This window comes from Lepisosteus oculatus, chromosome 2 (genome assembly GCF_040954835.1).
Source record: "Lepisosteus oculatus isolate fLepOcu1 chromosome 2, fLepOcu1.hap2, whole genome shotgun sequence".
NCBI classification, from domain to species: Eukaryota; Metazoa; Chordata; class Actinopteri; order Semionotiformes; family Lepisosteidae; genus Lepisosteus; species Lepisosteus oculatus.
Window position 1 is genome coordinate 34,203,540 of NC_090697.1, and position 27,968 is coordinate 34,231,507.

The 27,968-nt window shown below is 38.1% G+C and overlaps 2 protein-coding genes across 8 annotated transcripts in view; both read left to right on the top strand.

The window, feature by feature from the left end:
- The window catches only part of sec63 (SEC63 homolog, protein translocation regulator), a 36,186-nt gene extending 29,915 nt beyond the window's left edge, over positions 1-6,271 (top strand). The window contains exons 20-21 of the mRNA XM_006625963.3: positions 4,039-4,143; positions 4,665-6,271. Coding sequence (XP_006626026.1) covers positions 4,039-4,143; positions 4,665-4,802 — 243 coding nt within the window. The 3' untranslated portion in view covers positions 4,803-6,271. The remainder of the gene's footprint in view (positions 1-4,038; positions 4,144-4,664) is intronic.
- Positions 6,272-11,398: 5,127 nt separating this feature from the next.
- scml4 (Scm polycomb group protein like 4) overlaps positions 11,399-27,968 on the top strand; it is a 70,901-nt gene continuing 54,331 nt past the window's right edge. For 3 of the 7 annotated variants that reach the window (XM_015350539.2, XM_015350544.2, XM_015350550.2), the window contains exon 1: positions 20,807-20,899. Coding sequence is in view for 4 of the 7 variants with exons in the window: in XM_015350580.2 (XP_015206066.2) it covers positions 20,857-20,899 (43 nt within the window). In the remaining 3 variants the exon portion in view is untranslated. Of the gene's footprint in view, positions 11,420-11,744; positions 12,145-18,362; positions 18,435-20,793; positions 20,900-27,968 lie in introns of those variants that run through there. The other 4 variants (XM_069178628.1, XM_015350580.2, XM_015350557.2 and 1 more) reach the window with 4 other exon arrangements.

Here is a 27,968-nt window from a genome sequence, read left to right on the forward strand (position 1 = left end):
CAGTGACTGCCAACTGAATTTTAAAGGCAAGATTTTTGTTGTAGAATGAACAGCAAAAATGCAAAACAGCACAAATAAATAATACTATTGTGAATATAAAAAGTCTACACACCCTTATTGAAAATGCAGGTTTTTGTGATGTAAAGCTAAAGATAAATCATGTCAAACATTTATCCATCTTTAACGTGACCTTGCGATCAACAAAATTCAAGAGAAAAACAAATAGATAATTATAAGGAAAAATAATTGAAATTAAAAAACCTTCAACACCCTGGTTGCATAAGTGTGCACACCCTTTTATAATGGGGGCTGTAGCTGTGTTCAGAGTTAACCAGTCACATTCAAAATCATGTCCAAAGCCTTTTTATAGCCACTGTATGTACTGGTTGTGGGGAATAAATATCTGTATGGTCCACTTGAAGTAGATTTAAATCAAATTGGTCCCACCACCGCAAATGAGTGTGACATTCTTGGTCTAGACTGTTTGGCCCCGATTGTGTCAGACTAAACTGCATTTCCTCTAGTCTCTAATCATTAGCAGCTCTGACCCACTTGCTGCCCTCTGTCCCTGCCTGTCAGGATGGTTGATTCCCTTTATATCTTCCTCTATCAGACAGCCTGACTCCTCCTTCACCGTAACTAAATCCTCTTCTGATTCTCCCATATCCACATCCACAGCGTTTCCCCCTCCCTTATTCCAGCTCACTCCCTCGTCTTCCTAAAATCCTTCAAAATTCCCATAAACATCTCAACACATACCTGTGCTCTAAGCTTTTATCTCCACCTGTTTTTATAATCCACTAGTGGAGCGCTTGGGATGTTGCATACATGATACGATACTATCTGCAATCAAAAAAATGAAACTTCATGCTGAGGCCCTTTTCAATAATTGTGGAGCCTTGTACCTAGCAACATTAGTTTGATTGGACTGAGAAGGTGATATCTGAATTTATTTTGCCAACCACAGGCAGTGTTGAACACCGAGCTGGTTTTGTGACGGTGGGAACGGTGTAGAGCCAAACACCAGCAGTGAGAAGCTGAAAACTATTCAGAACTATTATAGTATGCACTGTATGTACTGTAGCTGGCGCAACCACTAAATTTACTAGACTTTATCAACCAATCATGAATGGTATTAAATTATGACCTGTATTCATCCGTTCATAATCCCTTTAGGAAAATTAATAATGGAAGAGCAAGGTTGTTATCTTGCAGATCAGTGAATCTACTCTGTGAAATCCTGTATCTTCTTAATTGTAGCCTTTGTGACTTTGAACAGTTTCCTCTTTGATTATTGAAATAAATGTATGCTCATCTGACTTTTATTTTTTTCCATTGGTAAGTCTTTAAAGAGAAATTGCACTAAGAAGATCAATCTGTTTCTTCTAGGCATCAGCCTGTAAAACACTGCGGCAGTTTAAGTTTTGGGTAACTAAAAGAGCAAAAGGACGGGCAGGTGATTCTCTTGCTTTGTGCAGAAACCCCATTTTGTTGTACTGCAACTGCATTATGTTTGGGGTTAATCAACCAAACACTTATGCAAGACTGTGTTACAGGTCACCCTTTCACCTAGAATGTGATGGGGAGTCAGTATAGGCACTAAAGCCAGCAGCCATATCACCCTGCAACTCACAACTGGCAACCCACTGAAGCTAAGCAGGTGTGAGCCTGGTCAGTACCTGGATGGGAGACCTCCTGGAAAAAACTAAGGTTGCTGCTGGAAGAGGTGTTAGTGGGGCCAGCAGGGGGTGCTCACCCTGTGGTCCATGTGGGTCCTAATGCCCCAGTATAGTGATGGGGACACTATACTGTAAACAGGCGCCGTCCTTCGGATGAGACGTAAAACCGAGGTCCTGACTCTCTGTGGTCATTAAAAATCCCAGGGCGCTTCTCGAAAAGAGTAGGGGTGTAACCCCGGTGTCCTGGCCAAATTTCCAATTGGCCCTTACCAATCATGGCCTCCTAATAATCCCCTTCTATGAATTGGATACATTACTCTGCTCTCCTCCCCACTGATAGCTGATGTGTGGTGAGTGTTCTGGCGCACTATGGCTGCCGTCGCATCATCCAGGTGGATGCTGCACATTGGTGGTGTTGGAGGGGAGTCCCCATTACCTGTAAAGCGCTTTGAGTGGAGTGTCCAGAAAAAGCGCTATATAAGTGTAAGCAATTATTAATTATAATTATAAAGTATTGCTGCACCCTGTGAGGTGCAGGTCTGGAGCACGTTCAGGTATGTGAAACCCGTCAACTCTGAAGTAGGTTGCTTTATCAGCATGCGTAGGCTGCAAAGGAACCGGTGAACTCCATGCTGGAATAAACCTTTACCTGTTCCTCATCTCAGTAATGCCACTGGAAAAAAATGGTGGTCAAGTGTCCATCTTGGTTGACACACAAACACAATTTTCACTTAACATCCTCTTGGCTTTAGAATTGTATGTATAAAGTTTGGAGTATATTGGCTTAATATTTCCACAGCAGGTGCTGTTTGTGCTGCAGGCCATTTTTCTCAAAATGGTTTGCAACCTTTTGTAAAAATAATGGTAGCAACCCACATCTTAGTTGATGGAGAACTCCAGAGTTTGCCACAGATTGCAAGGCTTATCTGTACCAGTATACCTGCCTAGTAGGATGCTGTTGAGCTGCCCATTCTTCAAGAATGACCAGTTTTCAAATTAAGAAAAAACATCTTTGCAATCAATTTCACTGCTAGAAAGGCAAATTTCAAGAGTAGCAACAGAAAAAGTTCATAAGAACCCAGAATGATCCCTTGATTAAAGGACTTGAAAGGCTAAAAAAACTGTCCCTGTTCAACACAGCAGCCATATCACCCTGCAACTCACAACTGACAGCCCACTGGAGATCAGCAGGTGTGTGGCTGGTCAGTACCTGGATGGGAGACCTCCTGGGTAAAACTTAAGGTTGCTGCTGGAAGAGGTGTCAGTGGGGCCAGCAGGGGGCGCTCACCCTGTGGTCCATGTGGGTCCTAATGCCCCAGTATAGTGATGGATGAGACGTAAAAACAAGGTCCTGACTCTCTGTGGTCATTAAAAATCCCAGGGCATTTAGCGAAAAAGGGTGGGGGGGTGTAACCTCAGTTTCCTGGCCAAATTTCCCATTGGCCCTTACCAATCATGGCCTCCTAATAATCCCCATCTATGATTTGGCTTCATTACTCTGGTCTCCTCCCCACTGATAGCTGATATGTTGTGGTGCACACGTGTTCTGGTGTACTATTACTGTGTGTGATCATCCAGGTGGGTGTTGGAGGGGAGTCCCCATTACCTGTAAAGCGCTTTGAGTGGAGTGTCCAGAATAGCACTATACAAGTGTAAGCAATTATTATTCATTATTATAATACTTTAGTTTTGAGAAGAAAAGACTTTGTGGAGACATGATCCAAATCTCAGAAAGTATATTTTCAAGGTCAATTTTAACTGTTAATTTGAGCTCCAAACATTCATGGCCATGAGAAATTAAGAATGGGTGTATTTGTATCTAGGACAAAGAGGCATTTCTGTACTTACTGTAGCTGTGAATGTCTGGAAACCCAAAAATGACCTGTTAGTTCATTGCAGTCTTTAAGAGAAGGACTGATGCATGGCTTGATGTGTTTTTGTAACCTTTTGTTAATCTAAAGCAGTGCTGTATTTTTATGAAGTAGAAACTTTACGGATATGATTTAAAATGTTTGTACACTTTTTTTGAAAAAGCTCCATTCTTTCTTGTTTTAAATATTAATGACTAATGTCAGAATTTCCACTTGCCTTTGTCATGTTCAGAAGATCAGACTGTTGTTGAGAAGCTTTCCATGAGGGTTATGCTACACAAGTTTAATTTTAATGGATATACAAGTAATAAAAAGTAAGAAACATTTGATTGTGCTATGCTTTGAGTTGTTTTTAAGTTATCTTTTTCAAAGTGTTGATATTTTATATACTTATGGTTTTATAACCATATTATGTTTGAATAATATATTATCAAATAAGACTTTGTTTTTTTCCCTCCAGCGTTAACTGTGTCTTTGCTTCTTTAAAGGTTGAATTGAAATTCCCTGCACCATCAAAAACTGGAAACTATCAGTATTCTGTGATTCTGAGATCCGATTCCTACATGGGTTTAGATCAGATAAAGCCATTAAAGGTGAGTGCCTTGTCAGTTCTTCGGATGTAGGTTTTGGAAGTGAAATGTTTCTTCATTAAACAATCACAAAGAGCCATTTTCTCTCAAGTAGAATAAAAAAAATGCTAAATATCCTGTGTAGAACTGAATAATAAGTCTGGTTATTGCTATTGTCACAGATCAGAACGCTCTAAATGTCCTGCATATACCTTGTTTTATTTGTGTGACAGGACTCGGTGGCCATCAATAATTATTGTATTTAAAGTAAAAAGTACTCAGCAACAGCACTTGGCACATATATATATTAGTCTGCGTGACGGTCTATATAACACAGAGAAGAAATGTTACCCTTTGATTGTGGTTTGAATTTGCTTAAAATGATTTGGCAGAGTGAGCACATGGCTACAACAGGTCCTTAATAGACGAGCGTACTTGCAGGGTTTGATTTGGTGAAAATGTCAAGAAATTGGGATTTAGGCTGTGTTCAGCTGAGTGGGGCCTATCCTGTGGCCACGTGTCTGACCCTCTGTCTGGTGCTGTAGCTGGAGGTCCACGAGGCCAAACAGATGCTGGACAACCACCCGCAGTGGGACATCCCCGAGACGGAGGAGGAAGAGGAGGACCAGGAGGACAGCGACGGCATCGAGGAGAGCGAGGAAGACGAGGAAGACAATGACTAGCCCAGCTGCCCCGGCACAGACTGCTTCCTCTGGTTAATGCCAGCCAAACCGATCGGGGAAAATCGAATGATTTTTTTTGCACACAGGTCAATACAGGCCTCCTGGTTTCTCTCTTCCTTTTTTTTAATTAAAAAAAGAAAGTGGAACAGACGCGCTGACTCTGAGCTGGTCTGAAATTTCAGCTGGTAGTTGTGTGTGTAATGGTGTTGAATACAGCTCATGTTAAAAAGGACCAGGGAGTTCTTGTCTTTCACTGCTTGGGAGATGCTCCTGGCCACCTACTGCAAAGACTAAACTGGCAATTACAGTCACCGTGTTTCTAGTGTGGAACTGGGGGCAGGGGAGGCGAGGAGCTTTTTCTTGTTGGAATAAAAATAATGAAATAAAACAATAATTGGCCTGGAAATTGGGGCTCCTTACTACTTATATTGTACTTTATTTTGTAGTTTGTGTGTACAGTAACTCACAGTTGTGCTTGAGAATTCCGCAGGCTTTCTTCTGAAAGTATAGAAATAAATGTATGTTTAAAATAACACCTACAGGTCTCCGGTTCAAGGTTTTAATTGCTTTTGTAATGCAGCACATTTTAAAAAAAATAATTTGTACGGTTTAATAAATGGGAAGCCCTGGCTAATGGGGTTTAGCAAAGTGTTTTTTTTTTCCTCAGCTCCGTGCTAGCACTTGCCATACAGCAGACTTTAGATCTGTTTAAGTCATTTTATCCAGAAGACGTTATCAGACAGTAATGATGGGACAACAGGCTTAGTTTTTTTTTCCAGATTTAGTCCACTAAGAGTCATTGTAGCTTTGATCATCTGGCTCCGTCTTTTATAATAAGGGGTTCCAGGTCTCCTCGCCTGCATGCACACTGTGTTCATTCCTTAGGAATGAATGCTAAGAAACTGCAACACTGTTGGTCCCCCTTGCTTTGGAATCCTTACAGTTTTGAATATTTTGAAACTGAAAAGTGTGATTCCCATTCTCCCACAGTCAGCCTCACACTCACACTGTCTTTGTTTGCTTTACTGAAATTATATTTTCAGTACAAGATGACAGAAAAAATAAACAGTGGGACTGCTGTTGAAAGCCAAGTTAGATGGCCTCAGATTCAGCATTGTATACAATGCTTTTGATCTTCTGTTTTAATCTCTGTAAAGTTATAAAACAAGGGCACGTTGCAGGGTTTTGAGCAAAGGTTAATGTGTTTCCGATGTGCAATAAAATTGTACAGGTTGTTTTTTTAGGGCATCTTTACTCAACATAATGTACAAAGATAAAAACAAAGGGCTTTGAAGATGTGTTTTAAATGCACGGAGGTCAGTGTGGCATATTTTCACGGTACATTCCAGTTGGTCCCTGTATCTCGAAAGCCTTATTTTGTAACAGGGTTGTAATGCTTTAAATTTAGTAGATCAATTGTAGAATGCAGTATCTCGGGGGAAAAAAAAATAAAAGTATTTTTATTTTGAGGTGAGAAATTATTTGAATCCAGTTTAACATTTTTCATTTTTCAGGAATCCATTTTGGTGTGGACTTTCCGCTTAGTAGTGACAATATTCGATAAGATTGGTTACGGGTACTGTGAGGTAACACAATAAACACAGCGACAAGGGGAGGTCAAGGCTTACATCTGACTAGAGAATTAAAAATGAGAAACTGCACTTATTATTTTCAGAATTTCAGAAAGTATTCTGTTGAATTATTCTAACGTGTCTGAGAAAGGCTTCTATTTCAAGGTGGAAGAAAGTCTAGAAGAAGGAGGGTCTCAAATAAATTAGTAGAAGGAGTGAGATGGGGAAAAATACAGCTCTGTTTGCTAATGTACTGTTCCAACAATATTCTGTTTTTCAGATACAGCAGTTGTTCTGGCCAAAATGTTTTGAGCTCTTTAGGATGGACCTGTCAAATCCTCCCTTGATTTGGTACCCTGAAGCAGCTGTCTAATTGAAATAGTTCACTTATCTTTTGAACAACACTGTCCTCTCAGCTCTTAAGCTCTTGAACCATGGTTAGGTGAATAAAATCTGTACTTAACTGATCAGTAAGTTTTACGTGTCCTCAGGCTAAATGGGTGAAGTAGGGGGTTTTAGAAGACTTACTGGATATGGGCTTTGGTGAGAACCGGTCTGGAAATCTCCTGCCCTAAAGGTTAATACATACCTTCTTTGAAATGATCACTGAACTGAAACCTAAAAAAAGTCCTAGTAGAAAAGCAAAAGCATGTGGACTAGATCTCCAGAAAAACGGACAGAACCGTGTACGCCCTGTTCAGTCTTCGGGCAGCTCTCCAGTTCACTTCATTGACAGTGTAATGAAATCAGACCAGCGAGGAGTGAGGGAGCAATTAAAGGAGTACAGTAATGTATAAAAAATAAGAAAATCAGGGCCCTGGCAGTTGTAAGCAACTTCTTGTGGTTCCCTGTGATTAATAGCACACTCGCTTTCAGACTGATTGGATTTTGAGTGCCTAACCTTGAAATTACACCATCTAAATTTACAAGTGCGCTCATGAAAATCCTGCTTTTGTGTGTGATTACTTTAAACCACTTTCAGTTGTTTTTGTTCGTTACTTATTATATTAGCTCTTGCAGACATCAATGGATGACTGATCTGTGTATTTAGTAGTTCTCTGGTGGGCATAAATAAACAGTTATTTTTAGCATAGATTGTTTTTTTTAACCAGTATAACCATTGTGTCCTGTACGAGGAAAAAGGTTTAAAATAGGGCTGCATGTTAAGTTATAAAAACACGAAACTTTACATCAACTAAGTTTCCATCAAAACTAAGACCTAGAAGAGAATTACTGTGTTTAAGTATTAATCTGCAAGAATGTAGCATTAGTTAACATGCTGTGTTAAAACTGCAGTGAATTCAATAAATCAGCTACATACTGTCCTTTTATTCTTAATCATTACAGGCCAAATTATTACCCAATGTTAAACTATCAGCCAATTTTTGTTTACAAAAAATGTCATTGTAAATGGAAAATATAGCATATATTCTTTGTATTTAAATCATTGCAAATAAAATGGTAAGACTTTTTAAAATGTGAAATGTTTTTTTTTAATTATTGTTTCTGTGTAAGATTCTTTAGTTCACATTAAAACTGCCTCAGAGGCTTCACGTAGTCTTCATGTCACAGAAATTCAACTTCATTGTGGATTTACATTTTTACAAATGTTTTGTTTTCTAATTTATACTTGACAGTTGCCAAATTGGGTCCCTGGGCCCTATGCCGTGTTGTGATTCTATGAAGTCATATAGCCCTAGTTTGTGCAGTACTAATATCACATTTGACTATTTTTTTCCCAGAAAGTTATTTTTGTTTCAATGAATTATTGTTAATTTTTGTTAATAAATCGAAACAAATTCGAAATATTTAGTACCGGCATCTAATAACAGGCTTGAACTTGCAGAACAGTCTGAGGAGAAGTCCAGGTGAATATTATGACGTCATATGGAGGTAGGAAGAGTGCGGTATTATCCGAGTTTTACTATAATGGAATAAATGGAGAAATGGTGATTTTCTGTTCTAAACCTGGACAGAATCGATTTGCAAATTCAACCAGACAACAGCTGAAGAGCAATTACACGATGCAGGTGTCAGTCAGGTCTATAGTTCTAGACAGAAAAGTTTAATGTATTTTCTGAAGGTTGAGTCGTTTTCTTGGAATGTTTAACGAAGGAAATGCATTACAATACAGACATCACGCTAGATTATTCCACAATGTCAACCTCAGCATTGTAAATCCTAGAATACAGGAAGGGTATGCTTCATCGTAGACGCGTTTGACTGCCACTTTCAGTGCGAAAACGACCTGTAGCGCTAAACCATGACACGGAATCACAAATTAGGGGTGAAAACGTGTAATTAAGATGATGCAGGACAGCTTAGTGATACGTCAGGGTTGCTGTTATTTTCCGGGTGTCAGTGCGCACTCGGTTCCTCAGTGACTTTCTCACAATGTCTCTTGAAGATGGACGAAATGTGTCAGAAGAAGGTTACGCTTCATGTGTGACAGCAGGATTCTCGGATGTTTGCTGGTCTTTGCTGATACATCATTCATCGGTTATAAAAAGGCCTTTGGCGTTACGCAAATGAAGATGTTGACATGCTATTTTCTAAAGAAAGGTCTATTTATATAAATAGTTATGCGTTAAAATGTTCATGAAGTCATGGTACACTTTCTAAATAACTTTTATAAGCGTCCCTGCTTGGTTTAATATGTCACATGTAATATTAAGGAATCGAAATAAGACATTTAAATATATTTGCTAATTGAGTTTCTATGAACGTTTTTTTCATATTGCAGTTTTTTATCTAAATTATTTAACATTACTCACAAGGAGATCAAAATGTTATTAAAATACGGGGAGATCCTACTAAAAATAAAACGTTTTTGACGTTTCCGCCAGAAACGTTAACAACATTGTTAGTAACAAATGGACCACGAAATAGCTATAATTATGTAGTATCTTAAAACATTGATATAAAAACTAAACCAAATTGCATATAATGAGAATATATTTTTACTCTAATAGTTGTTTTCTGTTTCGTTTCAGAACAAAAGTCGGTGAAATGTGCTTAATACAGTAAGCTACAAAGCAACAGAGTCCGCCGTGCTTGCCGAATCGTGCGGTTTAGGCCCATGTGACAAGTGTAGCTATGTTTGAACAGTCTCCAGCCACACGCTTGGGCGTAGCTTTTCTTTAAGACCTTTGAAAATGTTCTCAAATACTGTGCATCCATTACGGTTTAGATTAATTAATTTAATTAATTACAGTCAGATTTCCGCCATCACCGGTGATATCAAAGTCGAACATCGTCCTTAAGAAAAAAAAGTTGTAATCCTGGAAATGTTCGGAGGGCCAATTAAAATATAATTGCCAGTCATGGCAATTGAGAAATATAAATGATTTCTGTACATTCAATTGCCCGTCTGTAAAACGCTGTTGGGATTTTTTCTATGCTATCTTCTACCTATTGTTCTTTTGTTTGTAGGCCTGTAGAGCCCACAGATCTTTAAACAACCAAAAGCAAACAAAAGCAGTTCTCTAACAAGTGCAAGAGGGACAGTAAAGAGAGCCTGTCCCTGTCTGAAGAAAGAGCCCCGTGGTACTGTTTGCTTGTATTGTGCTGTTTTTATGTTAGCTGTACTTTTTAAGGATTTAGAGAAGAAATTAAGTCCTTTATCACAACACAACATCACATGCAATTTAAGCAATAAATAATATTTGGCAAGGTTTTGACTGTTTTTCAAGTAAGAGTGAACTACTGTATTATAAAAGTTGTTGCACAGAAAAGGCCAATGCCTTTAAATTCTCAGAGTCTAATGTCAGTTCTCAGGGCAGTTTTCTGCAGAGGGTGTACACTATAATTTTTACACTTACACTATTACCAAAGCTCGCACCCCTGGGCATCTCCAGAGATTACTCATTATAACCATAACCTTGGAAATTAAAGCACACAAGGTCTTCTTCTTTCCCCTGGTGGGGGTGGGGGGAGTCTGTGATGAATTTGGAATGGGGAGACCTTGCAGAACTGATCCTTGGCTTCTTGACTAAACAAGTAGATAATAACAAGACTGCATACAGAAATCTTTAATTAATCAAGGTTTTCATCATGACAGACCTAAGTCCAATTACGAAAATTCAGGAAATCAGGGCAAAGGAATTGGATGTACTCATGGTACAAAATCATTTCTTACTGAAGTAGAAAGTGCTTGGTGAGGATGCTCGAGTCTCATTCAGCTAGCTATCGATAAAATGTAGGGATTGTAGTATTGTAACGAATGGGCTATAAACAGTGCTGAAATGTAGCAGGTACTTTTTCAGTTATGTTTAATAATAATGTTTAATCCTTTGTGGAATAAAAGGGGATTTTTTAAATAACCGATTTGAAAAATCAAAGAAACAAATATTTTCCTGGAACCTCAAGACTCCAGTGTAAAGTTCATATGTGACGATTCTGTCGGTAAAAAGATGGCTATGCGAAAACTGCACATTAACGAGTGACGGGAGTGATTTATCACATTTTTTATTAACTATAATATATATATCTGTATATATGCTTTATGTATAATTTCTGGTAACACTATACACATTTTATTAAGTAAATATAATACAGTATGTATGTATATTATAACATATTCACACAACAAGTCGAACATTGTCAATGTTTCAAAACATAACTTTTGTTTTTTTTTACGATATAATTTTCCTACCGCAGGAAAGTTCACTGCGTTCAATACAAACAAGTGAATAAATGGACATTGTTTTACTTTCTTATGGACAGAAATTCACATTATTATAATTTGGAAGGGATATAAAAGACGCGTAAGTCTTAAACTGAGAATAAAACTAATTTGAAATAGAATCGTAAATCTATGACATTTTTACTACATTAATACATTATGTATTTATTATCTGAGCGATTTCCACCTGAAAAAAAGACTGAAAAATAATAATATTCTTTTAAACAATGCTTTAATGTGTAATTGCAGTGCACGTACTGCGTGTTTATGCTTTTATTGCCTATCTGTAATTTAAAAATACTACAAGAGGGTTTGCCGTGTTAATGAGACTCATTCGTCCAGATGTTTGGGCCCGAGCTGCTGTAAGTCTACGTGTGTGCATTATAAAATCTACAGGAGTGAGGATTTAACAATGACCTATTTCTGTTTTCGTGAGCTGTACTTTGTAAAAATTGTGTGCTCGGGTTTTTAATATACAAATAATTGCAATCGTAAATTTTAATATTAAGCGTAAATAATTTAAAGTAGATTTAAATTCTAAACATCACTTTTATACGCGGTGTGCAGAGGAGCGTTTTAGTCTTCTACACACCCACACGCAGAATGCACTATTCTAAGCGAATGGGTTGAGCTGCTGAAGCGGACTGTATTATATTTAATGATAATTCTGACCCACTGCTGTCGTAGGCTAGCCTTCCCTTTCCCCCTTTTGCAGAAGCTCCTTCGGCCCCTGCAGGTGGCTTGGAAATAGTTCTACAGCCATCCAGGAATCCGCTATGAGTACTTTTGCAAAAGGGATCTGCATGTCCATCCACAGTGGTGTCGTACTTCTCAGAGCAGTTCAGTTTAATTAGCTCCCCGGAGTGTAAGGCAACTTAGCAACATTTCTTGCCTTTAATGCCGCTTAACTGGGCTGTCCTAGCCGGGCCACGGTGTTCGCTGTTGCATCTGCATCTGTGGGATACAGGCAAAATCGAGCCCGGAGTCTCCTACACTACAGCTGCATGGGAGACGAGCTCTGCAGGTAAACGCCATCCCGACACAGAAATGAAGGGATCACCTTTCGCGTAATATGCAACTCGCACAGGTAAACAGTCATAGCTTTTGGGTGTCTTTCAATAAGCCCATGGCTTGAATTTTGTGCGGATATTCAAAGTATATATCTGAAATGTGAACACTGCATTGCGAGTCTCACTAGAGGTGGCCATATCGCGGTTTACGGCGTAATATTTATTAAGTTACAGGTCCTAAGTAAGCTGTCTCTTTCTTCTGCAGGTTACTAACAATCGTCTCATTTACGGGTCGTGTTAGGGACGTGGCGATTCATGGAAAGAGCAATTAAATGTAGAAATAAAATACGAAAGCGATAAAGAGCGTGAACCTCCATGTCTGCATTCATTTTGCATAGCGAGCTCAAGTTTGGAATTTTAAGCCAGCTAAAATGTCTGCATTCCGCTCTCAGCCGCAGGAAAAAGAAATAAAATCTGATCGTTTTCGGGTAGTTCATAAAATAGAGCGCTGGTAGCTGGAAAAACTAAATCATGAAACTAAAATGAACTTATGTTATGTGTAATCTCGTGTTTTAGTTATGGGTTTTCACTTATAAGACTGGTTTAGCACATTTATTCATATACAGTATATATCCCAAGAAGTAAAGCATAAAATCTAGGGCATGGCAGGTAACTTCAGCAGATTACCTGATTTTTATAGGCAGCATTTGGGTTGAACCGTAAAAAATAGCAAACAATTTAAGACATATGTTTTGCCGAAAAGGCCTTATGTGTTCAGTAAATCTATTTAAAAAACCGATTGTTTGGTTCGTACGGTGCGTTAAGATGCTTTTCGGTACACGAAATAAAAGGTCTTGTTTTTCTTTTGTTCATAAATAATACCATTACCTTGGGACCCCCGAGAGCCCGGCAGTAACACCTGCAGCATTATTGAGCACCTGAGGTCTTTCCAGATATCTTCCATTTCGGTTCATTCAATAGTTAACAAAACCTGCAGGGAAAACGTGGGGAAACTCCATGCTGAATTTGTCTTGACATTCAGGTAAATATTTTTCGTTTTATTTTTAGCATGGAGGAATAACACCTGACAGGTTATGAAATCTAAACTATTTTAGTTCTAATAATGTAGCTTTAACGTTAACTATTGAATATTTTATATTTCTCAAATATTTACACCTTGAAGATGTCCGAATTGATCCATGCACATTATATGCATAACCACAGAACCAACGTTGTGAATATATCGCAATTTTTGTTAAATAAACAGTAGCTTCCTGTAAACAAAACTTCATTTTTAATTTCTGCTTTGTAGAAATATATCACCACATATTTAAAAATGTTTTTAAGTTTATTATGTTCATGAAGAATGTATCGCTGTGTTGCTAAGTTGATAGCCTTTCCTTCATTTAACTGATTTTACAAATGTTATCATCACATTTTAATCCTGGGTTTCACTAGTGTACGTTTCTGAACTGCTTTTGTGAAAGGTATTCCATCTCAGGTGAACCAAGTGCTAACAGTTTTAGTCTGTGAGCTTTAGACCTCTGCTTTTCACAAGAACTAGTAACCACTTAACATCTTTACACTAATAATAATTAAAATGAAATACCTTAATGTCGATCTGTTAGAAAAAGGCCTGACCTGTCAATGTGCTTTCAAAGAAATAAACAAGAACATCTACTTCATGTATGAAACTGCTTCATGAAATTATTTTGATTGACCTGTTAAGAGAGGTTCATTGGTAGCACTGGTCAATCACAGGTAGCAGCGATTGAGCACTGTACAGTATATAAATAATTTGTAAATACTTTTTTTTATTGATTACCTAATAGAATAAATACATAATAGGAAATATCTGAAAAACCTCTGTAACACTAACCTACAACTACTGTGTTATTTTTTAGTTAAAATAATTATATTAATCTTGGCCAAACTTGTTTTTCACATCACATTCTTTTATTTTAAATGAAATATTTTAGGAATTTGCTCCATTAGCACACACACTTCATCTGTCCCAATTGGAACATTCAGATAATTCATTGTTGCTGTTAAAGAGGAGTTTAATTGTGTCAGGCAAAAAAAATGAGAAAGATTCCCCATCTTTGTCAAATAACGGGAACATTTATACCCCTCTGGGGAAATCAGTTTATGTGATTTCTCAAGAATCATATCTGATTGTGATTAAGGACTGCTGTTCTTTTTCCTTGACAGAATTCCATATCTTTCACTTGTATTTGATATTGACTATTGATATATAAGAATCATAAAAAAGTAGAGAAATTTTCTTACATTTAACTTCAGTTTGTTCTCTTTCTTTGGGCTTATGAAATCCTGTTTTGCAACTTTCTGCACAAAACATTAATGCACAACATCTTGCTGTAATTTCTTTAACTTAACCAAGCAGTGATACCTTTTAGATATAAAATTGAACTCTTACTCGCGTTTCTAGTGCAGAACGTATTTTGATAAGAGCTTTCTCAGAGCTCAATTTTGTATTTCGGATTCGGGTACAGTTCTTATACACCGATAGCCTGAAGAAAAGAGAATGCACCTGTCATATTTGTTAAAGGTTTTTGAGTTTTACTGTACACCTAATACATTTCAGTCTGCACACTGTAATGGATTCAAGTAAAAACACAAGTCAAAAATGGTAAAATTATCTTTTTTTTTTACCCTGTAAATAATGTTCAGCATGGCTGGTAATTTGCAATAACTCTCTAATTGGACCTAATGCATTTTGTTGCACAAAGGCGATGCAGCTGCTGACATCCATGACTTCAGGTTCTTAATTAGTCATGTCAGCCTGAACAAGTCTGCGAGTCCTCCGGCAGACCTGTACAGCAAGAAGCATCTCGACTTGCTGTGCCTTACTGGCTTCCTGTGACCTCTGCATGGCTCCATGTGTCTGTGAGGTCATCCGCCTTACACTTGTAATAATAACAACAATGCATTTAATTTATATAGCATATTTCCACACAGTCGATCTCAATGTACTTCACAAGACAAAAGCTAAAAGAGAAGTCAAGGAACTTAAAAATTCTTACACTAGACTACGGCGGAGGAGTTGTTACTTAAACTTAACATATGGATTTAAAGATGGAAGGATTTCAAACCTAGCATCAGAAATTTGATTGTGGCACAGCTCTTGTTTTTTATTCGTTTTCCCTCACTAGTAAATAAAAAAAAAATAGTTTTGCAGATGGACCAATCCCATCTATCTACAAAACACAGTTTTACTTCATACAGGAAGTACTTTATATATACGTAGACGTATATTCTCAGAGGCAGTGTACTCATTCTATTGTGTTAATTGGCAATTTAACAAACAAGTTTTTTTTAATTTAGCTATAAACTATATGAAACCCTAGCTGAATTACATGCTTTGTAATCTCTTGTGGCTAACGACACAGTCACTTCAGTTTTTGTTTAATATTAATCACTCAGACCAGACAGTTTAACACCTTGCCTCTCGGGGCTGCTCCCTCTCCTTTTCATTACAGTCACTAGAATCCAGACAAGCACATGGGAGCAAATGGAAATGGACATTAGGATTGACTCTGCAGTTTGAATTCCTTGTGGTATTTGTGTACTGTTTTGAGTTCTACAGTTGTATTCTGTACAACAATGCTCTGCAGTCTGAAGTATCATTAACGCCTTAGAAAATATGTATCCTGGTATAATAATAATAATAACAATAATCATAATAATAATTTACACTTATATAGCACTTTTCTGGACACTCCACTCACAGCACTTCACAGGTAATGGGGACTCCCCTCCACCACCACCAATATGTAATAGCTCCCACCTGGAAGAACACTTTTATGTGGACTTTTATTTTGGGAAATCCCAGCGTGGTGTCGGTGAATTCCTAAATTGATTTGGTGGTGGTTCCTGAGACAGGCGGTTGTACTGGCAGAAAAGTTGTGGACAATCCCGATGAATGCTCAGCTCAAGGCAGATGATGCAACTGTGTAAAATTATCACGACAGTTTTCAAGAATGGGCCCCTTCTTTGTCTCTGTTACTGAAGAAGGAATGTAGCTCGTTTGGATGGCTTGCTTTTCACTCTATGTACAGTACAGTACTTGATTTATAGTCCACGTTCCTGATTTGTTTCAGAGATGTGGGGCTTTGGCATTGTGGGAAGGGAATGGGATAGTGTTGACAGTCTCCCCTGAATCCCATCACACATTTAACCAATTTGTATGTGCAGCCCTTACCCTGCCGCAGCCTCTGTGATCCTGTAAATGAACAGTATGAAGGTATTTACAGGCATGTCCTCAGGGCGCGTGCCACGGTGAATCAGTGGATATCCAGAACTGTTATCATCATTCTGACGGGCTGCTGGGGACCGCTCTCTTCTGAAAAGGTTACCAACTTATTGCCCGTTGGTATCCATGGAGCACAGTGATCTCGGCTTCTTAGATCTCGGTGGTAAATCTTATACATAATTAATGTTTTTTTTTTTTTTGAATCGGCATATTCAAATTGTGAATGCTGAGGAAATGAAATCCATCACCAACATTTTGAAGTAGCCTAGCTACTCTTATTAAAGATCTGCATTTGGAAAAGAGAGACGTACGGAGAAACGCTGGCATTTGTGCCCATTTTTGAATCATAAGAGGATGGAACATTTTTATAGTCCTGTTTAGCATTTTAAATGAGCTTTTTATTACCTAACAGACGTGGTTGAAGTCTGTTAATTTCCTGTCATAATCATTTAACATTTTTGTATCAAACTCTATAAACCTGATGAAGCCGTCTCCCTCTACTTTTCCTTTGTTCTTCGCCATACTGATCAGGTTGAAGTGCTGCGCTTTTTTTTCACCTTTCTTGGAATTAGTAAGCACAGGTAAAACTTTCAGAGGAGTCTTTAATGTGCCTGAACACATGCCCAAGCACATTGTGAATCTCCTATCAGTGATGTCTGTTCACATATTCGAGAGGAATTCATTTCTGACGCCCTCGTTTACCACACCCCCAAGTCATTTTCCTAGCTTTTGTCATGTGTAAAATGCCCGAAGTATGATGTATAAAATGACATTAAGCATTTGATGGCTGACATCTGTGATCAGCAGTTTGTTCTTGACTTGCAAAATCAGTTCAGGGCATTCAGTTAAGAATATAAACCAGAACTTTAAATTGATCAGAGCTTTGAACTGATTTTTGCGTAAACTTTCATTTAGCTTTCACCACTGCCTAATGATTTTATGGCAAATAGAGATCCCGTGTCACTTTGTGAGAACTTGTCTGTGATAATTTTAAAATAATATGCAAATCAAGCTTGAACACATGGACTAGATCATCCCACATATATGGGGTTTAAAATAGTATCTTATACATTATTCAGTACGATAAAATCCTGAACTCCGTGTGGAATTTTCTTACTGAAGTATAACTTACTAGTTTTAATGTGTTCAACACCAGATCTTCTCCTGAAGCTATTAATAAAACAGTAAATGTATCAATAGACTTTAAAAAACAAACATTGCCTTAATGTATGGTAAATTCAGTATGGGTCAGTGTAAAGGTTAAGCTCTAGTACTGTGCCAGCATTATCTTGGGATTTTAACGAGGATAATTATCTTCAGTTTTGAAATAGATTAGAAAATATCGAATGGATTAACCTTGAGCTGCTCAATCTGAAGCCGACGTGGTGGTCAATGAGTATCATTAATAAAACGCCTGTGGAGGATTCAGTCTGTGTCCATTCTTCACTGTCAGCCTGTTCCAATCTAATTTACTCCTTCTTTGGCCACCAGTCATCTGTGATCTACACTGAGGACGTTTTCCCATTTCTCTTTTATTAACCAATTTTTTTCCTATAATGCTGCAAAAAAGGCTGGGTTCACATAGGCAAGTTTTTGCCTAAAAACACACGAAGGTCTAGTGCGCGTGCTATGGCCCATAGCTTTCACTCTCCTTTCCTGTTGTTCGATGCTTTTTTTTAAATGCCTTAGACGGTCAGGTTTAACTTGGTGTTTTTGAAAGAGAGCTGCAGTACATTTCACGTCTCTTCACACTAACATTCTTAAAGTTCATCATTGTGTCTTGTGGTCATTTCCAGTTTTATTTAAAGGAGAGCGATAATGCTTTCAGCATTTGCATGTTTCTTAGACAGCTTTTCTCTCGTGTGAAATCTAGATGGAAGCTCTTCTTCGAACGTTGCTTTAACTTAGCTGCCTCTGTGCTCTCTGCAGGATAATTGGTCGGCATTCTTTGTTCTTGACTGTTGTTTCTTTCTCTTTGTATTGCTTCCTCCCACATTCTTTACATCGCTCATTCTCCACCAGCACATGTACTACCTCTGAGCCTGGAAATTGTGTTGGAACTCCACCCCCCAGTGTGAGCCAAGTATGATTAAGGTATAAAATTGGAATTCAAAACAAGTCTGCTACACATAATCCATCGGTTCAGGCTTAAAACATTTATTTAAAGAACGTCTGAATTGCTTGTGGGGCTGCAGCACATGGAAATATTAATAAGACGCAGCAATTTCCTTCACTTATCTTTAGACAGAGACAGTCAACTAGTAGGGCAGCTCAAAGGATGTCCACCAGGCCCCCCTTTTGAAATTTTAACTTGCTCTTCATTTATTAACTCCACTTGAGCAGCATGCTTCTGAACTAGGCTAAATCAGCAGAATTTCTTTTGAAGGAAACATGTTTATTGCACTGTGAAATAACAGTTAACAGGGGTGATGTTTTATTGATCACCATGTTATTTTAATATTTTGATATTTGGCTGAGACCCGTGTGTGTGTTGATTTGAACTTATTATTTTTGTATAAATTAATTATATTAATTAAATTGAGTAATGAACTAAAGAACTGATCGAAGATTGTTGTTTTCAGAAAGTAATCATGCAACTTTTTCCATTCAAAAGTAGCCAACGAGTGAGAAAAATCACCTCCTGTTTATGCAAAGTACATCCAATAAAATATTTACATATTTAAAGACGGAATGGGTTGTTACAAGCCATTTCATTTAAATCTCAGCAGTGGTTTTGGGTTGAAATTAGGCACAGTTGCACAGTGGTTAGCATTACCCCCCTGCAGCACTGGGGCATCAGTTCAATTCTGGACTTGGAGTGCTATCGGTTTGGAGTTTGTATGTTCTCCTCATGGCTCTCATGGGTTTCCTCCAGGTGCTCTGGTTTCATCCCACAGTCCAAAAACATGCTGGTAGGTTAATTGGCTTAACTGGGTAAAACTGGCCCTGCTGTGTGCGTGTTCATGTCTGCATCTCTATGCCCTGTGATGGACTGGAGTCCTGTCCAGGGTGTACCCTGCCTGTGCCCCTTGCTTGCTGGGATAGGCTCTGGCTCGTCTGCGGCCCTGAATTGGAAGAGGAGGTCAGAAAAGGGATGGATGGACTTCCTGAAGGTTATATGTAATGTAATTTTCTTATTGGAGCTGGATTGCGAAATTGTCCATTTTCTAATGCTTCATCCAATACAGGGAAAACAATAGGTGTTTGAATAAGCTGGGCAGGTTGTCCCAGACATACACTACCCTTTCTGTAAGTAAGTGCTATTAAAAGCACTTTTTTACAAATGTGTCACTGTAATCACTCTGGGTTCACTTTAACAATATAATTCCTAATATTCACCACCTGAATCACTTCTCCTAACATCCATCCGTTTTCTAATGGGTTCTCCTAATTCAGGATCGCGGGGGGGCCACAGCCCATCCCAGCAAGCAACAGGTGCGAGGTGGGATAAAAATTAAATATGATGTTTTTACTTTCTTTGGCTACTGATAATTCGTCATTCTTACTGTGTGATCTTTTGAATGCACAGATTAACCTATCGATTTATCAACTGAAGTTCACGAATCAAACAATCAAATATTTTAATGGAATAGCGGGTGGATGCTGCACATTGGTGGCGGTTAGTAGATAAACACTTTTTCAAAGCACTCAAGGAAAATCAACTGCATTTTGTTATCTTTATCATATCCATCCATATCATATCCATCCATAAAGTAAAGTGCTTTGAGTGGAGTGTCCAGAAAAGCGCTATATAAGTTTAAGCAAATACTAATTATTATTATTATTATTATTATTATTATTATTATTATTATTATTATTATTATTATTATTATTATTTAAATCTGTGTCTATCACATTCAACCCAATGAACACTCAACATGCGTGGTCTTTAAAATTTAGTGGGCTCTTTAGAGACTGATCTTTAGGGAAATCTGAAATGTGCTGATTTACTTATTCATGTTGGTCCTGGACAGTCTAATTGGTGTTTGAGCAGTCAGAGCACACGCTCTGGTAGTCCAAATTCACTCCTGGCTGACAAACCCACCATTCTGTTTTAATGAATTATTGGAGAAGAGGTTAACACCTTGTACCATGTTCAGAAAGTGTCCATATCTCAATCCTTGTGATTGTGTGTTATGAAAGTGGTGTGAGATGGTTTGTGTTTCTCTTTGTATAATGACAGCCTTTTAGACTGGTTCCACTGTAGTGATACTTCTCCTGTAGCTTGAACACTGCGTAATGGTGGCACGACATGAGGAAATTATCTTTGCTATTCTGTGTGTCCAAAGGGACATCCAACTGTTTTGCAAGATCAAACATAGCCCCTTACCAGTTGCCTGAAACAAGGATCCTGTGTCATTCCAGTTTTTTTTGGGGGGGGGTCCTGAATAAGTATTAGGTAGCTAGGATGCATTCAGGTTCTTGAATTGTGATTCTGCATTTTTCATTGCAGGAAAGAGAAGGTATTTCAGGATGATTCCCCTTCAGTGACAACTACTTCAGGAAACAAGACGGAATGACATTTTCTACTAAGGGACTTCCCAAAAGCAGCACAGAAGGTATTCTGCATATATTAAAAAAAAAAAAGCTTTGCAATTCGATCCACCAAAATTGATGGGGGAGAAAAAAAATCAATAATTTGTTCTCACAGCCTGTGTTCACTTGTGTGCAATAATGCCATAGATGTCTGTCAGGGAAGTGATCACTACAGGAGGCTCTGACAAATGTACATGGGCACTCCAGTGTGCTTAGACGTCTCATTGTATCAGCCTTCGGGGGGGGGCATTTTCCATCCTGGTTTCCACAATGACAACCTACAGAGAAAGGAAAAGGGATAAAAAAAACTCTTGACAAGATGCTGAGTGACAGTGTTTTTAGGAGCGTCAGGATAAATAATGACCTTGGGGCTCCAGACAACACTGAAGTCAAGGGGCAGAAGTCCCTCAGCCTGGGGACTCCTGCCCTTTATTCACTTCTATCTGCACAAGGGAAAGTGCCGATTCTCCGAGCAGGGACCACGGCTTCACATGAAAGTACCCCCAAACGAGGACCTCTTTGTTATTCTTTTGAAAAGAATTTGAGCATATTCAGATTTCTCAAAACATACCCTGCAGCAAAATAAAAAATAAATAAATCGTAGCCTGAAAGCATAAAAGGTTTTTTTCACATTTCCATGCCATTACACCCCCACCCCCCCATCTTTTGTTGAAACTCTAGAGACATTTCCATTTTCCAGACACTGAAATTGCAAATTAGATTTTCTTGATGTGTGTTTTTTTTTGTGCTCAGGAAGTAAAGCTGTTGTTTGGCTCCAGTGTTTTTTTTTTTAAACAATATTAGAAGGTGCATTAACAAAAAAAATCCTAAACTGCACTCTTTGTCCATGTGGTGCCCTTGTATGTTGTGGATATCCTGGTTCAGCAGAGACTGCTGATGTGGAAGTGGGCTGAGATCTGATCTGGGTTATTTGGCACTATAAGAAGGGAAGAACAAAAAATAATGTCTTCTTTTGACAGCTGTTAAATTATAAATTAGTGAAGCATTTTGCTTATATTCAGACCTTCAGGTTGATTCATGAACTCTTGACTATTACAATGATTATTTTAATGCCACTTTAATTTTTTTTTCTTCTGTTGTTCCCTCATTAATGAAAGTTGACTTTTCTATCCTGTCCTTTTGTGCAACTAATTCTGCATCCAGCCTTTTTTTCTGATCAGGTAATTATAGAAGAGCTTATTATTCAGCTCCGCAGCTTAACATTAGAGTTCACCTTTTTTTTTTTACTTTAAAATCACAGTGCCATGATTATGAATTAAGGAGGGAACAGATCAAATCAAATCAAAGTGTATTTATCAAATGCACAACAATACGGCGTGCAGCAGTAGTTGCTGGCAATGAAATGTCTGTTCTGCAAGCTCACAAAGATCACAAGTATTACAAAAACACAAAAATCACAAAATTAAGGTTACGAAAATAAGGTTACATAATAAGGTTACATAGAAATCGAATAAAACTCAATAGGAATAGGGCTGCTATGTGTCCATGGTGTGTGCAATATATACAAGTAATGCAGTATGCTGAATACAATGAAAACTGTATGTCTATGACAGTTCCAGAATTGTGACTTTATACATTTTATAAAGTATACAGGACCTTTTGTTTAAAAGATTAGCTTCTGCATAGACGTAGAGATCATTCTTGCAGCGAGAAAAGGAAATTAAATATAATCATTGAGGTCTTGTCCGTTTTTCTGCTCAGAAAGGTTGACCGCACTAGGAAAACACCGATGTGGTTTCAGCGCGTGTTGTGGTGGTGGATGTGACCGGGTCAGCGCCGCATGCTGTGGTCACATGATGTTTGGAATCTTGCCTGTGGAGTTGTAGGGAACACTAGGCTAGTGCTGTCACTCCCACCAGAGAGAAAGGGAGGATAATCTTGTTTTGATTTGCTTAACCGCAGTGACTCCCCAAGCCTGCAGTTGAATAGCTAGCACAGCGTAAAAGCTTAGGGGAATGTTACATATTTTGATTAAGAGAACATAGGAGCCTGCTATAAGGACATAAGAATGTTTCCGGAATTCATTTGGCCTGTCTAGCCCATTTAGTAGTTTTTAGCTAACTGATCCAGCCGTTTTCTGAAAGAAGCCAAGGAATTGGCTTCAATATCTAGTATGGGTGACAATTTAATGAAGAGCTAACTGTTGCTGGGGGATTCAAAGAATATGGGGCGTAATTTTATGTACACGAGTATGTTAAGTGAATGCATCTTGTAATATTTTTTTAGAAAAGAAAATGCTCAAAGATGGATTAAAATAAATTATGTGAATGCTAATTCTGGGAAAGGATAACTACAGATGAACTTGTGTGCCTTAAGAATAGACATGGAGATACTATAAGTGATTAAACTTCAATGTAATGTTTGTTTTATTATGGACCTGTAGTTTGACATTAGATAAAGTATGTACTGTAGATGTCTAGTTCTTTTGTGCATTATTGAATAACCTGAAAGCTTATGGTTAAAGTTACTTGTTGTTCTTGTAAACAGTTTAAATAAACCATTAATTTACCTTAGTGAGAAGCCATGGTCATACAGGTGAGATATGTTAATGATTTTAGGTAAGTTTAGCTGCATTGTGCGTCTTTTCCTATGATCGCAAAATGTAAAACTTACATTCTTCAGTGTTTTCATTTTCACCTTAAATGCAATGAGAACAGATGGTGGCACATAAAGTAAAATGAAAATGTAAGTCTGAAACTCAAGATAGAAAAGTGTTGGTGTAACAGAATAGTTTAATGCCACTTCTTGATGAGGTTGTAGGTTTTTGTACAAGTTTTGTATGTGCTAGAATACAGTGACCCAGGTAATTTTAACATATATTGCTCAATTAAAATGAATGTATTCTCAGAGCTTCTAAAACTAAAGGAAAATCCCTTTTTCTGACTAAAGTTACTTTGTTAAGTGGAGCCCTGTATCAGTGCTTGTAAGAAGTAGTTATCTCCAGATTTTAATTGCAACACATGTACTGTACATCAAAATTATTTTTCATGAGAAGATGACTAATTTGGTGGTCTCTTTGAATCTAGTTGTACAGCGTGTGCTTTAATGTTAAAGGCAAAAGACTGCTGCTAACACAAGGTTTCTCTAGTGTGCTGCATTATATGATGATAGTTTCTTTTGGCTTGTGCCTTGCCTTTGTGAGCGCAGAATAGCCTCTTCAGGGATTGGATTATGTTGCATGTTCCAAGTTTGAAGTAAGTTCTCATGCTTTCCTTGGTTTAAGGTGCCATAGGGAATGTATGTAACTGACATCAGTGCATTGTTTTTTAATGTGAGACACAAAGCAAAGCAGCATTGAAGCCTTTTCTCATTGAGATGTAAAGGAAAGTGCTCCGCGTGGTTGTTGCTGCTATCTAGGCACCTTTTAAACAGAGCTGCTATAATGCGTGGTAAATACACAAGCTTTGATGCTCCTAAACTGGCCTTGACATCTGGTATTGCAGCGGTGGATTTTTAAAAGACGTTCTTGTTAAGTCTTCACCCAAGGCTTTGAAAACGTATATATTTTAAGCATAATAGTTGTCCTTTCAGCCTTCAGAGTGTTACATAAATCAAACACTAGAATTCCTGTTGTGCTTCTGTAATCCCAGTTGCATTGTCCTGGAACAGTTTTTTTTTTTAATTTAGAGCTGATAAATTGGCGAATATTTTAAATTATGTTAGAGTATCATGCATCTTTTATTTTTGGAAGTTATCGACTGATTGTCAGGAGCATGATCTTTTATGTTATCATTTGCAGACTAGGTCAGCAGTTGTTGTTAGCATTTTCCCTGAGCTGTCTCTTTAATTTGGAAAAGCAGGATTTATTTTCTTCAGAAGTCCTTGCAGTGACTCCAGTAGTTGGTTGGAAAGTCAAGCAGATGAGGTGAGCTTTCTTCTGCTGTTGTGCTGGAGTGATTTTTTTTTAAAATGTACTAACACATACCTTGACCTATGTATTTTGCATTCTTTTTGAAGGCCTTTTTTCTGAAATACTTGAAATCACAAAATATATTAATTCTAGAGATATTAAGTGTCCTTGAGATGCTTTACATCTTTCTTCTGATCAGTGCCTTTATACAGCTTTATCCCATGGTTGAGTCTTTGCCTTAAATTCACTACCTGACTGAGGGACATGGGAGAGATTTAGGCATTTATTATGAAATTATGTGAAACACTAATATTTTACACAGATACACACCACTCAACTCGTTGTGTTGCAGTTAAGCTAATTTTGTGCACCTAAAATAATCAGGGTTTGATTCCTAGTACAATCAGGAATTTTTCAATTTTCTTTAACCAGATTCAAACATTCAAAATTCTCAAAGGTGTAGACAAATTCAGCCCAATGTGCTTCATGTCATCCGTTTACTATCCTGCGATGGCCAGGGGTTTTGTCCAGGCCTCGTGTCTGTTGCTTGCTGGGGTAGACCCTGGCGCCACCCTGATCCTGTATTGGTCAGAAGTGGTTAGAAAATGGATGGATGATCTGTTTACTTCTTTTTGTTTTCTGTTTAAAAGTGGAAAGTATGTTGCGATTGTCACATTAATTCCTACTTCAAATATTCATGAATGCAAGTTTAAAGCAACAGAATATGGAAACTGTGCAAGGGTCTGAATGCTTTTCAATGCACTGTATCTGCATATTTGTGGCCTCTTCTGGCCATTTCATAATCACGCAGAGGGTATCATATTGTAGGCGTGTAACAAAACGCCCAGTTATGTTGTTACAGTTTGATTACCGTGTTAAAGAAAAGATATTGGTGCTTGGAATCGATCCAAAGAAGATCAATCAAATACATTCTAACGAATGTTCTGCACTGACTGGCTAAAGGAACTGAACTTGTCTAGTCTTAAAAAAAAGACTACTACAAGGGAGACCAGATTCAAACATTCAAAATTCTCAAAGGCATTGACAAATTCAGCCCAATGTGCTTCATGTCAAAAGTCAACTCAGCTATGTTTTTTTAAATCCAACTTTCAAGACCAGTTTGATGAGTTCCTGGGATCTGCTAAAACCCTGCTAAACTGCTAAAACCCAAGAAGTCCAATTGCTGACCCGAATGGGCTTCTCTTGTTTGTAGTCTTTCTTATGTTCTTGTGTTTGTCCATAAATGTCATATACTGCCATCTCTTCGGACCAACTTTCTCTCCTCCTAATTTCTGTTCTGTTTTGTTCTCTTTTCTTGCTCTCATATTCTTGTTTCCTCCCTCATTCCCCTGCACACCTGAAATAGGCTTCACAGCCTGAACATTCTTTTCTCCCTTTCTCTTTAAGTTCAGTGTGGAATTTACCTCCCCTTGTTCCTTTGGAGCTCACACGCTGACATCGCTTCAAAAAGATAAGAGTTGGTATAACAAGAAAGTTTTGGTTTTATTGTTTAATGCCACTTTTAGTCATAGGTTTTGCTACAGTTTTTGTATTTCCTAGAATGGTGCTCAGCTCATTCAAACATGCTGCCCAATTTAAGTGTATTCTCAGCATTGTTAAAAACTACAGGTGGGTCTCCCTTTCCGTTTCACTTTTTCCTTTTAAAGTGGAGCCCTGCATCAGTGGTTTTAAGAAACAAATTATCTCCACATTTTAAAAGCAACACATGCACATCAAAATCATTTTTAATTATTTGTGCTTTTCATAAAAAGTCCCCACACTTCGACATCAGCAGTACATAGCCTGATGTTCGATTTGCATTGCAGTTTCTGAAATACAACTTTTTTTGGTTTATATGAAAGTGATAATTACACACTCTTGCGCAGAAACAGTAGAAATGGCTACCTAATAAAACAGAAAATCCTACACACTTTTCACTCTTGCCACAGTAGACACATTGTATATTGTGTAATGTGGCAAAGAAACTCGCTGACAAACCAGTTTCCATCTTCTTGGAAAACTCTTAGCTCCTCTTGCACCTCTTTTATTGCTCTCAGTATCTCCGCCCCTTCGCTACAATGAACATCTCACACTCAAGGATTCTTATCAGTCCTTGAGCACCTTTGATCAGTGGTCTCAAGGGTCCTTTTCTCCTTTCAGAGAAGCATGTCTTTGCCTCAGCCCATACTTGCATATTGGTAACAACAAAAGTTTTTAGGGGGTAAAATGGTTCTAGGCTGGCATCTACGCCTGTACTGTTTCACATCTCCATTATGATTATCCATTGGCTCAACTTGCAGCACTTCAAAGTAAATTTCTGATAGATAATGGCCAGTAATTTTCTGAGCTAAAAACAGACTGTGGATTGTAGTTCATAAAAGTAAAATGAGGAAACTTTGTTTTAGCCCACTCATATAACTAAAAAGACTTCTGAAGGCTCCTTTAAGCCCAATAGTTCTGAAAACACGTCTCAAAACCCCCAGTGTGCATTAGCTGGCAACCAATCTGCATTGTCTTAACCTGCAAATCTGACCTCCTCTGTTTTTGTTTTGCACCTGGCTGTCCAAACACCTGTTAGGTGATTTAGAACCAGGCAGTCAGATGGCAATAGAGCAACCACCATTTGACCACTTAGCTGCATACACCCTAGGTCTACATTAACAGGACTCAGTTTAGACTTTACCAGAAAATATCTTCCAAAAACACTGGTATATTTCCACAACTGGTGTTCCTACTAAGATAATACAGGTTCTAAACAAGAGCCAATTTGGCCAGTTTTGCAGACAGTAGTTAACTGATCCTAGGATTTCATCCAGGTTTTTTGTGAAAGAGTGTAGGTTTCAATACATGGGTGGGTAGGTTATTTCATACCCCCTCAAGCCTTTTGGAAAATACTTGCCTTCTGCTCTTGGTTCAGAGGTACTTCCATGCCTCTTTTGCCCTCTGTTTTGCTGTTCATTCTGAAGTAATGCGCTAGAATGGTCTGTCAGTGCCTTTGAGGACTCTGTATCTTAGTCTTTTTGGGATGCAGCTCTACAGCTCCATCACTCAACACCAAGCCAGATTGGGGAAAAAAAAGATAATTCATGTGGTCTCAGTCTCCATGTTATCAGGTTGTAAATGTTTTCCTTGCTCAACTTCTTTGAATGGTTTAGAACAGGGTGCTTGCTATGATGTGAGTGGATTACAACCAAGAAGAACAATATTTTCATCATAATTGT